General features: G+C 37.0%; 1 protein-coding gene across 2 annotated transcripts in view; it reads right to left on the bottom strand.

Moving 5' to 3' along the window:
• Positions 1-17846, bottom strand: part of NEDD4 (NEDD4 E3 ubiquitin protein ligase) — a 121847-nt gene that overhangs the window by 15293 nt on the left and 88708 nt on the right. For both annotated transcript variants that reach the window (XM_014860449.3, XM_014860448.3), the window contains 10 exons: positions 14150-14316; positions 12139-12256; positions 11880-12047; positions 8634-8699; positions 5973-6092; positions 4480-4683; positions 2581-2661; positions 2299-2353; positions 2154-2212; positions 979-1044 (listed from right to left, as the gene is read on the bottom strand). In XM_014860449.3, coding sequence (XP_014715935.1) covers positions 979-1044; positions 2154-2212; positions 2299-2353; positions 2581-2661; positions 4480-4683; positions 5973-6092; positions 8634-8699; positions 11880-12047; positions 12139-12256; positions 14150-14316 — 1104 coding nt within the window. The remainder of the gene's footprint in view (positions 1-978; positions 1045-2153; positions 2213-2298; positions 2354-2580; positions 2662-4479; positions 4684-5972; positions 6093-8633; positions 8700-11879; positions 12048-12138; positions 12257-14149; positions 14317-17846) is intronic.

Genomic DNA, 17846 nt, shown 5'->3' with positions numbered 1-17846 from the left:
GGTGCTTCTCCACCAGCATATTTTCACTAAGAGTGAAAATATTTATTAGAAATCAGTGAAGACTGACAATCCCAAATCCTAGAAGTAGAAAAACAAATTTCCAAAGTGATTTTGACACAGTTATTATTTGAGTTTAAAAAGTTGCTGATATTTTAGGATTTTGTTAAGGCATAAAATATGTGCACTAAAAAACTATATTTCATTTTTGTTAAATTCTGGATGAAAAAAATCTGTGGTAGCAGGCCCACCATCTTGAATCTTTGGAAAAGCAGGCTTCCTGCTTAGAACGCAAGGAAGTATAACCCAATATCGCCACCTAGTGGTGGCATTCCTAAACTGCAGGGAAAGGGGGAAAGTACGAGCAAATTACAGAAAGGCATTAAAAAAATGGTCATCACCAACAGAAATGAAACAGATGGGCAGATGATGAGTTTAGTCCCAAACATACTGAATTTGTGGTGATGTAAAAAAGTGTAGTGAACATATCTGATAAGCAGAAAAAGACAAGTAACGAGCACTGTTCCAATCACAGTTCTATTTTCAAATTTTGCAGAGAGAGGTTATATTTGAAGCTGTGGAGAATGAATAGCCAAAGCATAAAAAGAATCCTGAGAGAGCTCCCACACAATCAAAGACTAGGTCAGGAGACAATCTCCCAAGGTACTCTAACTCAGATTTGACAAAATCCAAACCCCACAAACTTCACCAAGAAACGAAGTTAGAGCTCTTAATGGCAAACTTTTAATACTATTTTTCTATACTACAGAATATCTTGAAAAATGAAGAAAGACATAAAATAATTGTGGTCTCTGATGATATATAACAGCTACTCAAAAAATAAGCCCCTTTTCCTGTAAACAACTATTCAAAATTATTACAAATGTAGAACATATTCTCTATTACTTTTTAAAATGCATTTCCCATACTTTCAGTCTATATAACAATCATTTCTAAGAACTCATTATAAGTATCACTAACCTGCTTCTTCAACTTTCTTCGGAAGAACTCATACTTTCTTTTGTAATCCCTGGAGTAGGGCACTGCCTTTAGTTGAAAATTTGGGAAAAATAAAGAACGTTTAGGTTGTGTTTATTCTGAAAAAATTTTAAAAGTTCCCCTTTGGGTATTTTATGAACATAAGTTTAAGATATCAAAAGAGAATATTTGGAAAGAAAAGTTTAATTTGAAGAAAAGCAAATATAAAACTTTAAAAATTTAAATTTCTCTGTGTAAGATAAAATTGTATTCAGCAATTCCTATGGCTGTAATTTTCATCATGCAATATTCTTGAAATGTAACATGCCAGAAACAGGAAATTTCTTCCAAGGAGAGAAATATTAGAAATGAAAATTTCCATTTCTAAAGAGACTTTCAAAGTGATTTCTCCATTAAGGGAACAATTTGAAAAATGTACTTTTTCCTTGAACTCTGAGGAGTTGCCTTTTTTATCCATTATTTTAAAAGACTAAACATGGGAGACTCAAGAGTAGTCTAAAAGAACTAAATCTTCAATTTTACTTGTTTTTGTGAATTAGAAAACAAGTAAAATCTGAAAAACTAAAAATGGAAAAAGTAGCTATAAATATAAAAGAGGATAATGATTTTGCTATCATTAATCTGACTCAAGAGTAGTATAAACATATTACATGGTAATATTTATACTTCAATACGACTGTGTCATACATACATATATACACACACATATCTATACACACACATATCTATACACATACACACATATACATATATATAATATCTTATGTATATAATGATTTCTACCACAAAGTTCAAGACATGACCCTGGAGTTGATAGGGCACTGTCAGCTATCAGGTTGGCTCCTCTCTGATCTGGGGAGGACTGCCAGGATTCTTTTTCAGGCAATGGCAAGTACCAGCCTGAGCACAGCAGCCCACTGCCTTAGCATTTTGACTGTGGCTCCCTCGTCTCCCAAGGCTATTGGGTAGGGTAAGGATAATGACCTTAGAGGCTCTTTGCAAACAACTGAGACCTGGAGTGGGGTAGGGGCGAGAGGAGAGAATTGCAAATGTGCTTTCCTGTCAACGCCTGCAGGATTATGCCCTTGACCATTCACCCTTGAAGAGACAGGGGAGAGGACACTTCTGTCAGAGCAGAGTAATACAAAGATACTTACTGGTCCAGTTATTGCTACATTCTGCAACCGAGGATCTTCCCATTGTGTTCTTTTTATATCTGAAGAAAGAAAATCGATGTTTATTCTCATGCACAAAATTCAGTATCACAAAAAAAAAAGTAATGAAAAATCACATTGTACATACTGTGATTTATGTAGAAGATTCTTCCATCTGTGTGAGTTCTTTCTTCCCATCCTGGCTGTAATGAAGAATGTTTTTCAATTATTTTAGGAAAGGGTTTTAGATGTATAGGTAGAAAAATGGCATTGGTTATACGGTTATTTTAATTTGTACATTCCATTCTTTGTAAAAGGCATCAACCCTTTAATAATAATATTAATTATAGTTGTTAAAGAACTACTGTATTCCAAAATACAAAATGTTTGAGCTAGCCAAGTTAGATTGGTAGCAGTTCTCCAAACTTACAGGTAAAGGCCCCAGATCACTGGAAGAATCAAGTGACGTCTTTCCTCTCAGATGAGCTGGAATTTTCAGTCTTGGATCTTCCTTTTTTGGTAGAGTAAATAAAGAAAACAATACACACACACAAATTTTAAAATCACAGAAGTCAATCTGTTACTACGGTTTTTAGTATCAGTGGATATTTAAAATATTCTCTTTAGAGCCAGCCATGATGGCCTAGTGGTTAAAGTTCGGTGCTCTCACCACTTCGGCAGCCTAGGTTCGGTTCCTGGTCACAGAACCACAGCATCCGTCAGTTGGCATGCTGTGGTGGCGATTCACAAAGAAGAACTAGGACTTACAACTAGAAAATACAACTATGCAGTGGGGCTTTGAGGAGAAAAAAAAAAAAAAGAGGAAGATTGGCAACAGACGTTAGCTCAGGGAGAATCTTCCCCAGCCAAAAAGAAAAAAATCTCTTTAAAAAGTACACTTTTCGGGCCTGGCCCGGTAGCATAGTGGTTAAGTTCACATGCTCCACTTCTGCGGGCTGGGGTTTGCGGGTTCAGATTTCAGGTGTGAACCAACTCACCACTTGTCAAGCCATATTGTGGCAGCATCCCACATACAAAAAAAAAAAAAAAATAGAGGAAGATTGGTACAGATGTTAGCTCAGGGACAATCCTTCTCGCCCCCCCTCCCCCAAAAAAGTTCACTTTTGGGGGACTAGCCCAGTGGCATAGTGGTTAAGTTTGTGTGCTCCACTTTGGCATCCTGTGGTTCGTGGGTTTGGATCCCGGGTGCAGACCTACACACCGTTCATCAAACCATGCTGTGGTGGCATCCCACATACAAAATAGAGGAAGACTGGCACGGGTGTTAGCTCAGTGACAATCTTCTTCAAGCAAAAAGAAGAAGATTGGCAATAGATGTTAGCTCAGGGCCAATCTTCCTTACCCCCCGCCCCCAAAAAAGGGCACAGTGTTATTTCATTTGCTTAATCTGTGAAATAATATTTTCTCCATCTAAAATCTCTCATTCTCAGGCTACTCAGGCTACAGTATTCAGTCCTCAGAGTGGGATCAGTATGAACTCATCATCTCTTTCACAGAAACCATTCAGAGTATTTTGCCCCACTCTTTAGGGATTGTGTCACCATAGAGGGGTCTTCTCTAAATAAAAACTGGTGGAAGAGTGGGACATTAAACTGGACTACACATTATGTTTCAGTCCCCAACCATGCTTTTTGGTACCTATCTGTTAAGGTGTTGACTTAGTAATATTTTTGAAAGATAGGAAGGTAAGCGCAAAAAGGTTATTAAAGTCAATTCAAATTGTTGAAGAAGAGAACAAAATTCAATTTATTTGGATTATTTATATATATCATTTTAATATTATTTTATTAAATAACTTATTAAACTATTTTAGTATTACTTAGATACACTGATCTTTTAAGTAAATTAATTGAAATCTATTCATCAGCTGATGACTTCCAGTAATTTTTCTATTAGTGGTGACCCAACTGCTAAACAACTTTAACTCTGATCTTAAAATAAAAATCCCTATTCTCCTAGCCTTACAAGGTTTTTTGGGTAATGAGATATGGATTCAAAAGTGCTTTAGAACTATAAAGCCTCCTATAAAGGTAAAGGATTATTACTAAATTTCTTCCTAAGCACTTATGGCTAAGGAGCTAAAAACTTGAAATAGGAAGTAAATGTCGATATCTCCAGGACAATCCCCCAAAATATTAAAAATAGGCATAAACATATTTTGAATAGAAATGATACTATTAAGAATTCAACATATCTTTAAATAAAACTAGGAAACATAGGTTATACTAATAGACACTTAAAGACTATAAAGAACTATACATAAGGGATTACTATTGCTGTCGCTATAAAACTGAAGAGTCAGAGTTACCCAGGTGGTGGTTTTGGTGTTGTGGTCTATGAAGAAAGGCCTCCCGTTTGGGGCATGCCGGACTTCCCAGCCTTTGGGAAGGAATCCTTGCTCCATCTCAGATGGCTGGGTCACCTGCTGTGCTGAATCACTCGTGGGGACCTGTGGTTGAGTGCATGCAGGAGAACTCTGGCTCGATGGCAGCTGACTGGTCTCCACTGTGGCCTAGGATATTAATTAAACCATGTTGTCATGCTTTATAGAGAACACACATAGCTGTGGTTAAAAAGGTAACCTGCAAACAGAATACATACTTCTTATAAATTGGCCTAAGCATGGGAGGCTCATTTTTCTAGTAGAGTGTTTTATCAAACTTTGTTTTTACAATTATTTATAATTTCTCAGCTAATTCTCGAGTGATAAGACGCTGGGTAACAAAGTTGTGGTGGGTGCATGTGACTGAGAAAGCTGGATGGGCGGGCCTGTGCTTAGAGGCAAGGAAAGCCATAGAACCCAGGGGAGGAGGACTTTGCTCGTCCAAAAGACTCAGAGAGTTGGGGAATTCCCCATACACAGAAGTGGGTTCAGAGCCTGGACAGACAAAGTGAGTGGCAAATATTCACTATACAAACAGGTAATTGAAATGTAATATATTCACATGGTGAAATATTAGGCAGCAGTTAAAAGAAATACACTGGGATCTATATATAAAACAACACGGATAGGGTTTTAAAACAATGTTGAGCAAAAAAAGACTTAGACTTATACAACAAAACATCTATGCAAAATCTGAAACACACTGATATAAACAATAGTTTGCACTGTTTAGCTGTCTACGTAAGTATATAAAATAGGCTGGAAGAATATTCAATGAATCAAAGATGGCGGTTCCCTCTCGGGACTGGGACCAAAGTGCTTGGTTAAAAGGAATTTAGTTTTATCTGTAAGTTTTTTTTTTTTAAAAAAATAAAATGTCTAGAAAGAAATATGGTAATTTGTTAATGGTAGTAAATTCTGGGTGTTAAAAAAATGGATATTTGGTATATTATTCTCTGCACTTTTCAGCGTTAAAAAATTTCTCAATAAGAAAAATGGTGATAAGATAAAATAAATATTTTCCCAAAACACTTACAAGGAAATATTACAAAAGGCACTCACTGTTGTTAAGAACAAAGGGTCATTGTTACAAATTTCTTTAACAGAGACCAATCACTAAGATTATTTTTTAGCAAAATAATGATCTTAACCATTCAAATTACAAAATTACCCAATGGACCAGATCACTTACTTTTCCTCTTATTCCCAATTGGACTTGTTTTACACAATAACAAGTGGTAATTCATGCATATTAGAGATGCACAGGAAATGGTAGACACTTAGCACGCATGTCAGAAAATAATTAGAAGATGCTAGAAGCATCCAGTATATACTACAAAGTGATATAACAGCTTCCATAGGAATATAATGGTTTAAATTCTGTAAGAAAACAAGTTGATGGACAGATTGCAGGGCACCTGTACTGTGGGCTTCGTCCAGGTAGTAGTTCTGGAGTTGTGATCTACATAATATGATCTTCCTCTTTCATCTTGTTTTTCTTCCCAACCTGGTGGTAATCCAGATGAAGTAGGCAAAAGCTAAAGAGATTAATAAGAGGAGAATTAAATATTAATAAGAAAGAATCTTTTTAAAAGGTCTACATCCCTTCTCCACTGCTAGCTCTCTTTAAAATGAAACATATTTTAAATCATATTTTAAAGCGTACAAAATAAAGTGTATAGCATTTCACTTAAAATAAACCCAGCAGAACAGACAATAATCATGAGAGTGATAACAACCATATGCTAAGTGCTTTACATGGATCCTGTCATTTAACCCCATACAAATCTTAATGAGATCATTGCTGTTACTGGCATTTTACTTAAGAATTAAGTAGGAAGCTTAGAAAATTGAAGTAATTTCCTAATGGATACATTGCTAGTATAGAGCTAAGACTTGAACCCAGGTAGTTTAACTACAGTGATTATCACTCACAGGTGCCGAGTCAAAAGTTACCCCTGCCTTCTTTCTGTAAGGGCTGGGAAAATGTTGCTTATTATAGTTTATTACTAACGACCAAAGAGGTTTGATTATTTCCAGGTTTACTTAAAATAGTCCAAGTCTGGTCTTCCTTTTGTCTTTTGAAACAGATTAGACTCGCCATGGCTTAGCCCGGCTCCCTAATGTGCCTTACACATAAAACCAATCACCGCTAGTCTGTTCACTAGGTACACCGCTCCTGATACACAGGAGGTGGGTGAATGTTGCTGACAGTTATGAACTGTTAGACTACAAAATAATGGAATTCAAAGTTGCTTAGCTTTACAAATGTCCAACAGCTGGTGAGTAGAGAAATGAAATGTAGCAGATACATCTACACAATGGAATATCGTGAACTACTGAGACAGTGAACAACATGGGTAAATCTCAAAAACATCCTATTATGTGAAAGAGGCCAGACACATAAGACTACGTATGGTATGATTCCACTTACAATGAAATTTCTAGAAAAGACAAAGCTGTAGCAACAGAAAGCAGATGAGTGGTTACCTGGGGCTGAGAGTAGGTATTGGGATTGAAAGAACTTCTGGGGTGACGGAAGGGTTCTTAAACACGATTGTGGTAAAGTTTGCACAACTGTATACATTTACTAAAACTCATTTTTATGTTCACTTAAAAATGGGTGGATTTTATGGTATGTAAATTATACCTCAAGAAAGCTGTAAAAACCCCCTAATCAATATATTGAGAAGAAAAGGCACAGAGATAGCTTTTCCAGTACATAAAATATAAATCATCTCTAGATTCTGCTTCTCCTCTGGCGCACTTAAGCTTGTTTCTTGGATGAATGCCTGTCAATCAGAAATTGAACAGTTTCACTCTATGGAGCACATTATAAGGTGCAGTGGGAGAAGGACCACAGATCATGGTAAGCAGGATCCAGTCAAAGGGAGGAGGCCGGACAAAGGACAAGAAGTGAGAGTAAGGCTGGTGAGGGCAGTCTTTCAGTGGCATCTACCCTCTGGTTGACGGTCAATACTGGTGGGGCCAGTTGCACAGGTGAGTGCCCCATCCTTCCCCAGAACAGCATCTATGCCCTTCTCTTAGCTCAGGGCCACCTTTGTAGATGGATGCGCTATTCTTCGGTCAAGGAATTTTGAGCCTCAGCCTTCCTCTGCTGGAACTTCCATAAAAGCAAAACCAATCCCTACTTTTCAAAATTAATATACAGGCTGCCAGTCAAAACTACAAATTCTTGGTGAAAAAAAGTGAGGAGGCCATTCCAAGTGGGGAAATGGAATGTGCGTAGACCCAGAAGAGGGAGAGAGTTAGGACACGGGGAGAGTCTGTGTGGAAGAAAGAGCACAGATGGGAAGGAAGGCAGCAGGTTTCTGAGGGTGGAGAGGAGAGGGTAGGCTGAAGGGGCTGGGAGCCTGGGAGCTTTCATTTGGTTAAAAAACAAGTGGGGGCCACGTGGGGAGGGAGACACTCAATGAGAGTTGAGTTGGGAAGGATGGAGGCTGGGAGACCAGAAGGGAGTGAGCAGTGCAGGCACGAAGTGTCAGGGTCTAGACTCCGGTCAAGGCTGTTGCTGGGATGCCACTAAGGAGGCAGCAGAAGCCTCGCCAGACTGGTGGACGCGAGACTGAAGGGAAGAGAGGGAAAGGGGACTGATAAACTCCAACCTGGCCACTGAGCCAGGACACCAGTGCGCACCTGACTGAGTGACTGAATCCTGATGTGACACCTCACGTACGGGGCAGAAACGGCTGCCAGATGCCATGGCTCATGTACAGAGCACTGGCACTAGACACCATAACTCCGAATTGTGTGCAGCCTGCAGCAGACCACCTCCAGCCAGCACAGTGCATCAATCGACAAGGCCGGGTATCACCCACAGTCCCCAGCACCCCCAGACTTGGCTTTCTTACTATGGGAGCGACAGTTCTCCTGTTTTTGTCCTTAAAGGTCCTACCTTCCCCATTTCTCCTCCCCTGAACTTCATCCACCACAGCCTAGATTCTGTGCTGGATCAGTTCCCTGTTGGCAGTCAAAAGCTCATACTCGGCGCTCCATGAAACAAAAGGTGCTGCATTTTATATTTTTACTGATGACTGAGGGGAGAGGAGAAAACTCACCACAGGAAGTGTAGGCTGTTCCTCAAAAGTATAGGCTTGTAAGCTGCCTCTTCTGCTGGAATGATTCTTATGGGGAAAAAAAAAGAACAATGACAACTTTAGGTCTTAGATGTAAAGGTCTTTGAAGGGCAGATAAGGTAGCAGGGTGGATATGATGGAGCGTACAAAGAACCACCACTAGGAAGTGACCGTGGAGACTGTATGCGAAGGCACTGAGCCTCTCTCAACACCACCACATGCTGATGACTTCCAACTTCCAGCTCATACTTCTCCCCGTGCCCTAGTCCTACACTGCAACCTGGATACTTCCTCTTGAATGTCTAACAGACATCCCTTCAGTGTGACCAAAACTGGATTTGGTTTTTCCCTGTCCATACCCTCTCAAACCTGTTCCTTCTTGGGTATTCTTCATGTCAGTGGGCAGTTCTTGAGTCCAGCAGCTGCCTAAGTCAGATATCAGTCAGTCACCTGGCTTCTTCCCCTCCCGTCCCTTACAGCCAGGTCAGTCACCAGATTCTATTCATTCTATTTATGACTAGCTCTCAAATACATTCCCCCTGGACTTTAGGTCATTTTTTTAAACTCCAAATTTTCATCATTTGTCACCTTGATTATTACTGTAGAAAATCCTAATAGATTGCCCTGCTTTGAGTCTTATTTCCTTCAATGTACTCTTCATATTATGTGTAGCAGCCGAAAGAGTGGTCTATAGTGCAGATCTCGTGACATACTCTCTAGCTCAAGGCCCTTCAGTGATTTCTTACAGTCACTAAGATAAAATCTAAAGCACAGAACACAACACTTAGGGAACCTCATGACCTGGCTTTTCCTGACAGCTCCAGCCACTTCCCGCCTCACAACCCACCCTCTGGACATTGCAGGTTACTTGTTTCCCGGAAATCCCATGATCTTTCTTTCCTTGTGCTTTTATATGAATGCTGTTGTCATACACCTGAAATATCTTAGTCTTGTTATTTAATGACATCAAAATTTATAGTACACATATAAATTGTGAGAATATCTATTGCAGTATTGTTTCTAACAACAAAGAACTGTAAACAATCCAAAGTCCATCAATAGGAGACTGGTGAAATATCTCAAAGGTTACTCTCACAATGGAATATCTCAGAGTTTGATTTTTTTTTTGTTGGTTTTAAAAGGAGTATATCTATATTCACTAAAATGGTCCAATGTCTGGGACAGAGAAAGTGAAGAAAGTAAGTTACCAAAAAGTGTGTATAAGATGATCTCAGGTTAAAAAATTATATACAAATATATGTGTGCATGCATGTTTATGAATACATAGACAATATTTATGACAATATATGCCAAACCATTAACAGTGAGTAAGGGAGCATATATTCAAGGTATATGTTAGAGGTAAGATGGAAGATTTAATTTTTATATTATACACCTCAATACTGTTTCAATTTTTAACCATGACCACACAATACTTTAAAAATAATAAATTAAGTTTTTTCAATAGGTAACGCATGCAAATAGTATAAAATTCAAAAGGTACAAAAGATATGTCATGCACACTCTGTTTCTCTCTTCAAGCAATATTACCAGTTTCCTGTTTAGCTTTCAAAAAATATCATGTCCATATTTATTCTTGATCACTAAAATAATTTAAATAAATGGCAGTAAATCAAACACACTGTTCCGTACCTTGCTGTTTTTCACTGACCAATATCTCTTAGGGATTGTTCCATACAACTTATACATTCAAAGCCACTTCATTATTTTTGACGGCTGCATAGTATTTCATTGTATGGATGCCATGTATTACTTTTATAATTAAAAAAAATAGGAGGAAAGAAAATAGAATCTTTTGCGACTTATCAGCAAATCAATATAGCTTATCCTATAAGTCTTTGACTGACCTTCCCACTCCCCTGACAAAAACATAAAATGAAATGAATGGAAGACAGAATAGACAGATGGAAGAAAGGAGGGAAAGGCAGCAGGCAGGCAGATATGCTCTTGGACATCCACACAGGTATTCGCATAGAGCTGTTTACATGGGAGATTCTCGAAGAAGGTGATGGAACAGAACTCAGTAAAGTTTTTCTGTTAAGGTCCAGACAGTAAATATTTTTTGTGAACCTTACAGTCTCTGTTACAGCTACTCAGCTCTCTTGATGTGGTGTGAAAGCAGCCATAGGCAATACTTCAACAAATGGACAGGACTGTATTCTAATGATACTTTAACTAGCATACAGTGCCTTGCATATAGTCAGCCCTCAATAAATACTTACTAACTAAACGAAAAGCAGAGGAATTCCAACTGGAAATGACCATAGCATCCTCAGAGAATAATCTGTCTTCCACTGCAAGATCTCTCTTGACACAGATTAGAGAGCTAGCCACAAAGATCTCATCAGGGCAGTGTATTTTGGAATACCTGCTTCTGGACCTCATGGACAGCAATTTTTATAGCAGTTGCTGGGGTGAGAATGTCATCTAGTTCCTTGTTTAGTCAAAGGACATCAGCTCTCATTCATACATGGGTATTAGTGACATGTATGTTATAACTAAGAAGGTGAAGGGCAGCTCCTGACATCCACGACCTTTGCCTGGCCCTCATAGGCAGGATCAAGACAAATCAAGACCACGCTGTGATCATGCCCGAACACAGACAAAACATGAACGTTGTCCAAGCCACGAAATACCAAACATCTCCCCATCCTGGCCAATGTGACTGCTGCTCTTTTTTTTTCTTTTTCTTTCTTTTTTTTTTTTTTTTTTTACTAATTACAGCTTTAGCCTCACTACAGATAAGATTTGAGATACCCAATCACAGAATTACCCTGCTTCCAGACAGCAACCAATGCAGAGCCAAGTGTTGATTCCTTAAATGCTCCTCAAAATCACCTAACATGAGCCCAAATCCTTTAAGTCTTTCCTAACATATTCTTACCAAGACACGGTGCGTGTTCTCCCCTGCTGAAACAAGTAATAAACCCAACTTGTTCAACTACAGGTGTGCTCCTGGTGGTCTTTAGCTGGAGAGCATTCACATAATGGACATTAGACTCCTATGACCGTTTGGATTATCCACAACTCTGCTCCATACTATTAGTGTGAATATTTGATAAATGAACATGCTACAAAGTCCTAAAGTCCCTAACACCTTATTACATGCCATTTAAGACAAGATTTTATGAAAAAGTTAGTTATTGAATGGAATAACATACAGAACATAAAATCTTCAAGCTACAACAAAATCTAAGAGCATCTTACTGAGCTGGATACTGGCTGGCTGGTGGCTGAATTTCCACAAGTAGTGAGTCTGGCATTCAAATCTTCTGCAAGATGAGTCTGAGCATCCAAGTTACTTGACGGTGGAAGTGATGGGAAGGCCTGATTGCTATACATGGTGGCTTCATCTTCCCTTATAATTTCCCAGCTCTAAAACGAACAGAACAAGCTTAAGCCACACATACTTTAATCTATTGCTATAACATGTGTCTATCAATGAGAACTAGAAAATTATTTCTACCTCAGAAGACTCTCGGTTGTCAACGTTTTCTGTTTCCTCGGATATCTGCCGCCGGGTGGTAAATGCACGTTGCGCTTGCAGTTGAATGTTCCCGTTCTCGGCATCCGTTAGGTTGTCCCTGTATTGAAGTATAAAACCCATCAACCATGCTTGTAGACAGTTAAAATGATACTCAAAGATTCTGTGATCCTTTAAAGAAATACCCATGCTAGATCAGAATGTATTGTTTTTGGCCAAAGGCTATTTCAACATGCGTAGATTAAGTCGTGGGCATACTGGCACCTTCAGAGTACCTTACAGAGTCACAGTTTTTGTGAGAATGGGTAACATGTCTGACTCTGGTACTTTAGTTCATCACTGTGCCTAGGATAATGCTTGACACGTATGGGCACTCAAAAATATCTGTTGAATGGAGGAATATCTGAGTTTCATAAACAATTTCATTGTATTATTATTTTGCCCTGTTATGACAAGAGTAAAACATAAAGTAGCTCTAGAAAGTTCATAAAAGAGAAGCTTTAAGAGCTACATACACATCTTCATGAATTAGTCAGTAACATTTTCCAGAACTGATCTTAAGCCAAGAGTAAAGTTCTCCATTCATGAAAGCAGAGGGCAGAGTGAAAAATAGTGTAAGGACACCATAATTAAAAACTTAATAGATTATGGATTAAATAGCATCTGTTTTTGAGCATTTATAGTAATGGGCCTGGTCTGAAAAAAGGACAATAGTAAAGGCACCTCTGAGTTTAGGAAAGGTATAGTAAATCAGACTGAATACCCTTACCCCAGTCATTTATTAGTTATATTATTTTAAGTATTTGCATTTAATATAACTAGACCATCACATCAAGAATTCTGTACAAATATTTAATAAAAAAATTATTGTTAATTTATTTAATGCTATATAAGCCCAGGACAGTCAGAAGAGCAGTTCTTACTGTTGCTGGAGAAAACATAATTTTCACAGATGGTCCTAATGGAATGCTTGAGATTTTTTCCCCCACTAAATACTTGATTTTGGCTAGCTGAAAACAATATAAATCATAGTGAAAGAAATGTGATTCTGCTCAAGTCAGGCTTGCCATAATACTGAGATATGCAATAGGATAATTTTGTAGAATATTACAGTGTACAGTTTTGCAATCTATATGTCATCCCACAGAGATAAATGCTTCTGTGCCATGAAGAACCTGGATCACTGATTTGCTTTGGAAGGATCTGAGAATAGAAAATATCTATGAAAGTGCTTAACTATACCAGACACAAAATACCAAAGCCAAAAATCAAAAGGTTAAAGCACAAATAAGCAAAATTTTAAGTCTATGTCAAAAAGCAGAAAACTAAAGAAAGACTTCATAAGGCTATAAGGAAGGAGAAGTGGACGGACAGTTGACAATAAGAATGAATAATGGGAGAATCTGTAAATGTATATTTACAAACAGTCAGATGATAATAAAAGAAAAATGTCACTGAGGAGACGTAAATTAGAATACCCTGAAGGTCATTCTGTCCTTGATATGTGTACATGGGAAATCATGTATACATTGACCAGATTGGCAAATGGGTGTTTAACAAAAGACCTTTGTTATTGAGTCCTTTATATTTAAACATAATTTATATTTAAAAAATAGTGTACTGTGGAAATTAACATTTTATTATATTTTTGTAACAAACTACAAAAAGTCTTCAAGATTTTCTAAACCAATCTGAAAAATGTACTCTTTGTGGTGACATAATAATTAAAAACATAAACAACTGACAATGTATTAAAATAAAGAAGCAATTAGAAGGGTGATATTTGTAATACATAATTTTGAATATTATCAAATCATTTTTAAAAAGAAACAGGGAAGACAGCATTTTTAAAGCTCTAGGCCATAAAAATCCTGGTATTCTTATAGTTTATGGATCCCTATACTATTATGAATCTATCTGAGACATGACTTCCAAATGAAAATTAGTGGTCGAATGTATTCAGATTACAAATGTGAAAGCCATCATCACATACTGAGGGGTTGGTCTTTTCCACTGTGTTCTTCTAGATTCATGGTTTACATAGTAGGTCCTTCCAAGAACATCCTGCCTCTCTTCCCATCCTGGAGGTAGAGGAGAAGGTTCTTGTTGCTGCTGCAAATGGCAAGCAGCATCCGGTTGGTCCAAAACAACCCAGCCAGGCTAAAAAACAGAATGGTAACAATTAAGTTTATACTTGATTTTTTGCACCTTATAAATTATGCTAGAGAAAATTTAAAAGGAGATTTAGCTTATTCAGTTCCAGAAATTATGCAAAGACAGAATTAGCACATTATCAACTTTTAAGACCATCATATGAATATTTTATGATAGTAAGACTTTTTTTGCAAAATGATAACATTTATATTTTTCTTGAAATAGTTATAAAATTTTTCATTTTAAAACATACCTAATTAAAAAAAGGACAGAAAAAACTTTTAAATAAACAAACAATGGAAAGCACTGAGAAATTGAGAACCATAGCCTAAATCAGTGTAACCTTAGGCTATTCTCTAAATTATAAGCAAATGAATGAAGGGCAGGGATCATGTCATATTGGGCATTGTCTCTCCCACAGAGAAAGCACCTCATTTATAGTGGAAATCAATAACTATCTGAGACCTGAAAAAAAGTCAACAGATGAAGGTCAAACATGTAGAAGCATGACAGGGAAAAGCAAAAGATTTAGAAATAATTGCTACAGTGAACTCTCTAGAGATTGAAAAGTCATTATGATCCTCTGGTCTGACTTTTCTCTTTCTCCTCTGGACCACGGAAAGGCATTTTGGTCAAGTCATAAAACAGCCAAAGAAAGAAAGTTTAGTTTTGTTTTGTTTAAATGCCAAGAAGGCACTGGAAATTTCCTCTGAGACTAGCAAGGGGCATATATCCATCAGGCCTTAGCTGGGGTAGTTAGAGTAAGGAATTAATTGAAAAAGGTAGAGAGACTTATTGACATGCTTTTATACAGGAAACCTCATGACAGACAAGGCAATAGGTTAAAGTTTCTACTAAATAAAGCATAAAAAAACTAGTGAAGAAAACTTAAAAATTCTCCTAAAGGAACAAAAAAGAAGTCCTGAATGAATGAAAAGACATCATATGATGTCGGCTAGGAAGACTCAATCCCACAAACGTGTCAATTCTCCCCAATTTAATCTATAAACTTACCAAGATTCTGATAAAACTACATTATGGATTTTTTAAAATAATGAGACAAGGCAATTCTCAAGTTCAAAAAGAAACACAAACAAGCAAGAATAACCAGCCTCATTCTAAAAAAGAATGAGGGAAGATTAACCCTAGCAGATAAAACATATTATAAACCACAATAATTAAAGTTGTGTAGCGCTGGTGCATGCATAGACAGACAGCTCAAGAGAATGGATGAGAAAGCCCAGAAAGAGACTCAACTTTATAGGAATTTAGTATATGATAAAAACATTTCAAATTTGTGAGAGAATAGGCAAATTACTTAAAAAAGGAAAAAATTTAATTTGGATTGCTACCTCAAACCTTATACCAGGATGTTGCAGATTGAAAAATATTTAAGAGTTAAAAAATAAAACCAAAATGTATTAGAACAAACGTTGGGAGATTTTAAAAATGTATTCTAAGAGTGGAAAAGCCATTTAATACGCCATCAAACCAAAAAGGCATAAAAGAGATTGATAAATCTGATCAAAACCCTCCAAATCTGTAAATGGCAAAAACTACTAAATCAAAGTGAAAAAAAAATAAAATAAAGAACAAAAAACAAATGACAAACTGGGCAACATATTTGGTACTATAATGATAGGCAAAAAATAATTTCCTTGATATATACAAAATCTTTTTTTTTCTAGGCACTGGGGATCTGGCACTGAAGGGCTGTTGTGTGCCAGCCAGTTGACGGCTTAGAAGATGAAAGGGAATTCTTCTATGTTGGAAGGCTGGATCTGAAAATGAAGAGCCAGGGAGAAGAGCTGGGAAGGAAAGGAATGTTTTCTGGCAATACGGAGAGAAGGCTAGGGGTTTCTGCAGCCAGGAGAATCACTTCTGGCTGGCTGTGTGGGAGGGTCATGGACTGAGGCAGAGCAGAAGGTGAGGGGTAGGGAGAGAGGAAGACGGAAAGAACTATTCCAGGAAAAGGGATCTGGATGGGAAGTAAAACTGACTTTTTCTTTCTTAGTCTTCTTTATTTTTTCCTTTTTACTCTTCTATGGGAACTGTCTTCTCTTTAATTTTGTTTCTTTCTTTTTATTGCTCAACTCCATTTTCTTTCTTCCCTCTATCCTCTTCTTTTCTCTCCATCTATTCCTTTTCTATTTCTTTAAATGATTTTAATATGGGATCACACACTTAAAAATTAGTCTTGTATCTATTAAATTGGGTTTTATTTCTCTGGTCTCAATTTCAAAAGCATGTGAGTTGAATTTTTATATTTCATTCTCTTGGAAAAAAAGATTAAACTTTAAAAAATATAGTCATTAATTATTCTGCAGATTAATGAAAGTTATTAATAAAAGAGTTCTAACGACTGCTGTAAAGGATTGTAAAAATATTCGGAGCTGGGAAAATGGTACCAGAAGAATATTTCTTTAAAATCCTCTTAAAGATTTCTCTTTTAAATATCTACTTATTGAATTTATGTTATTCAAGTAATCTTCAGAAGGAGGGGATAAAAACTAATTTAATTAAGGGCCTTTTAAAAAATCCTGTTTCAAGGTTGAGAAAGTAAGCTTGTACATTTGAACATTGTTTAGAAAGACTGAGTTTTCATTTTTTGTATGGAATGCCTCTCTATTAAACATGTATCAGCTAATATTCTTCACAAAATCATTTTTTAAGAATCAATGAATGTTACTTAATTACTAACCTCGAAGCTAACATGCAATTGCTCACAATTTAACAGAGTCAAAGTGGGTCAGAAAGAAAGCATTCAGAGCTACAACAAATGTTATATTATATGTTCATCTTGTAAAATACATACAACTAAATCTAAAGTTGCAAAGGGTACAAAAAACAAATGTTACATAATTATCTAGCACAGCCACATTTTATCATACTAAGGAATACAAACGGCCTGAGAGTGAGCCTCCTTTGAAAATTACAATTGTTTTCTTTAAATAGCAGAATTCTATGTATTCAGTCACAAACTCGGTGTCAAAGGCAAGACTTCTCTGGTCATTAGCTACACAGAAGATAAATAAGCACAGATTCATGTGTTTGAATTCCTAGGGCCTTTCATAAATAAACTCCTACACGCTTACATCTGCTGAAATTATAAGGTGTATTCTGAGGGAATTCAAACATTGAGACATGAGACCACAAAATGAAGCGAAGCAGCTCTACCCACAGAAACTGAACTGTGAATAAGCTACCTGTGATACGTGTATGTGGGCAAAACTTGGAGGAGGTTACCAAATAATGAAATGCTGTTAAATTTTAAGTTACTAAATAAAGAATTTTCTTTCTTCACAGCAGACATCCTTCATTTCAAACAGAATTCCATTATGCAGGATACCCTGGGCACCAAAATGCCAGGTAGAGAAACTTCTACCCGATAAATATCCACAAACTTTAAAAAATCATTATTTTAAGATATATCAGAGAAAAACTAAAAACGAAAAAAGTAATCAAATAGGGGAATATAGACTTAAAAGAGGATACCAAGTTCTTTGATGGCCAAACAGAGGGCTGACTATATTCTA

The sequence above is a fragment of the Equus asinus genome, chromosome 2 (genome assembly GCF_041296235.1).
Source record: "Equus asinus isolate D_3611 breed Donkey chromosome 2, EquAss-T2T_v2, whole genome shotgun sequence".
NCBI classification, from domain to species: Eukaryota; Metazoa; Chordata; class Mammalia; order Perissodactyla; family Equidae; genus Equus; species Equus asinus.
This window is presented reverse-complemented; position numbering and strand designations above follow the sequence as displayed.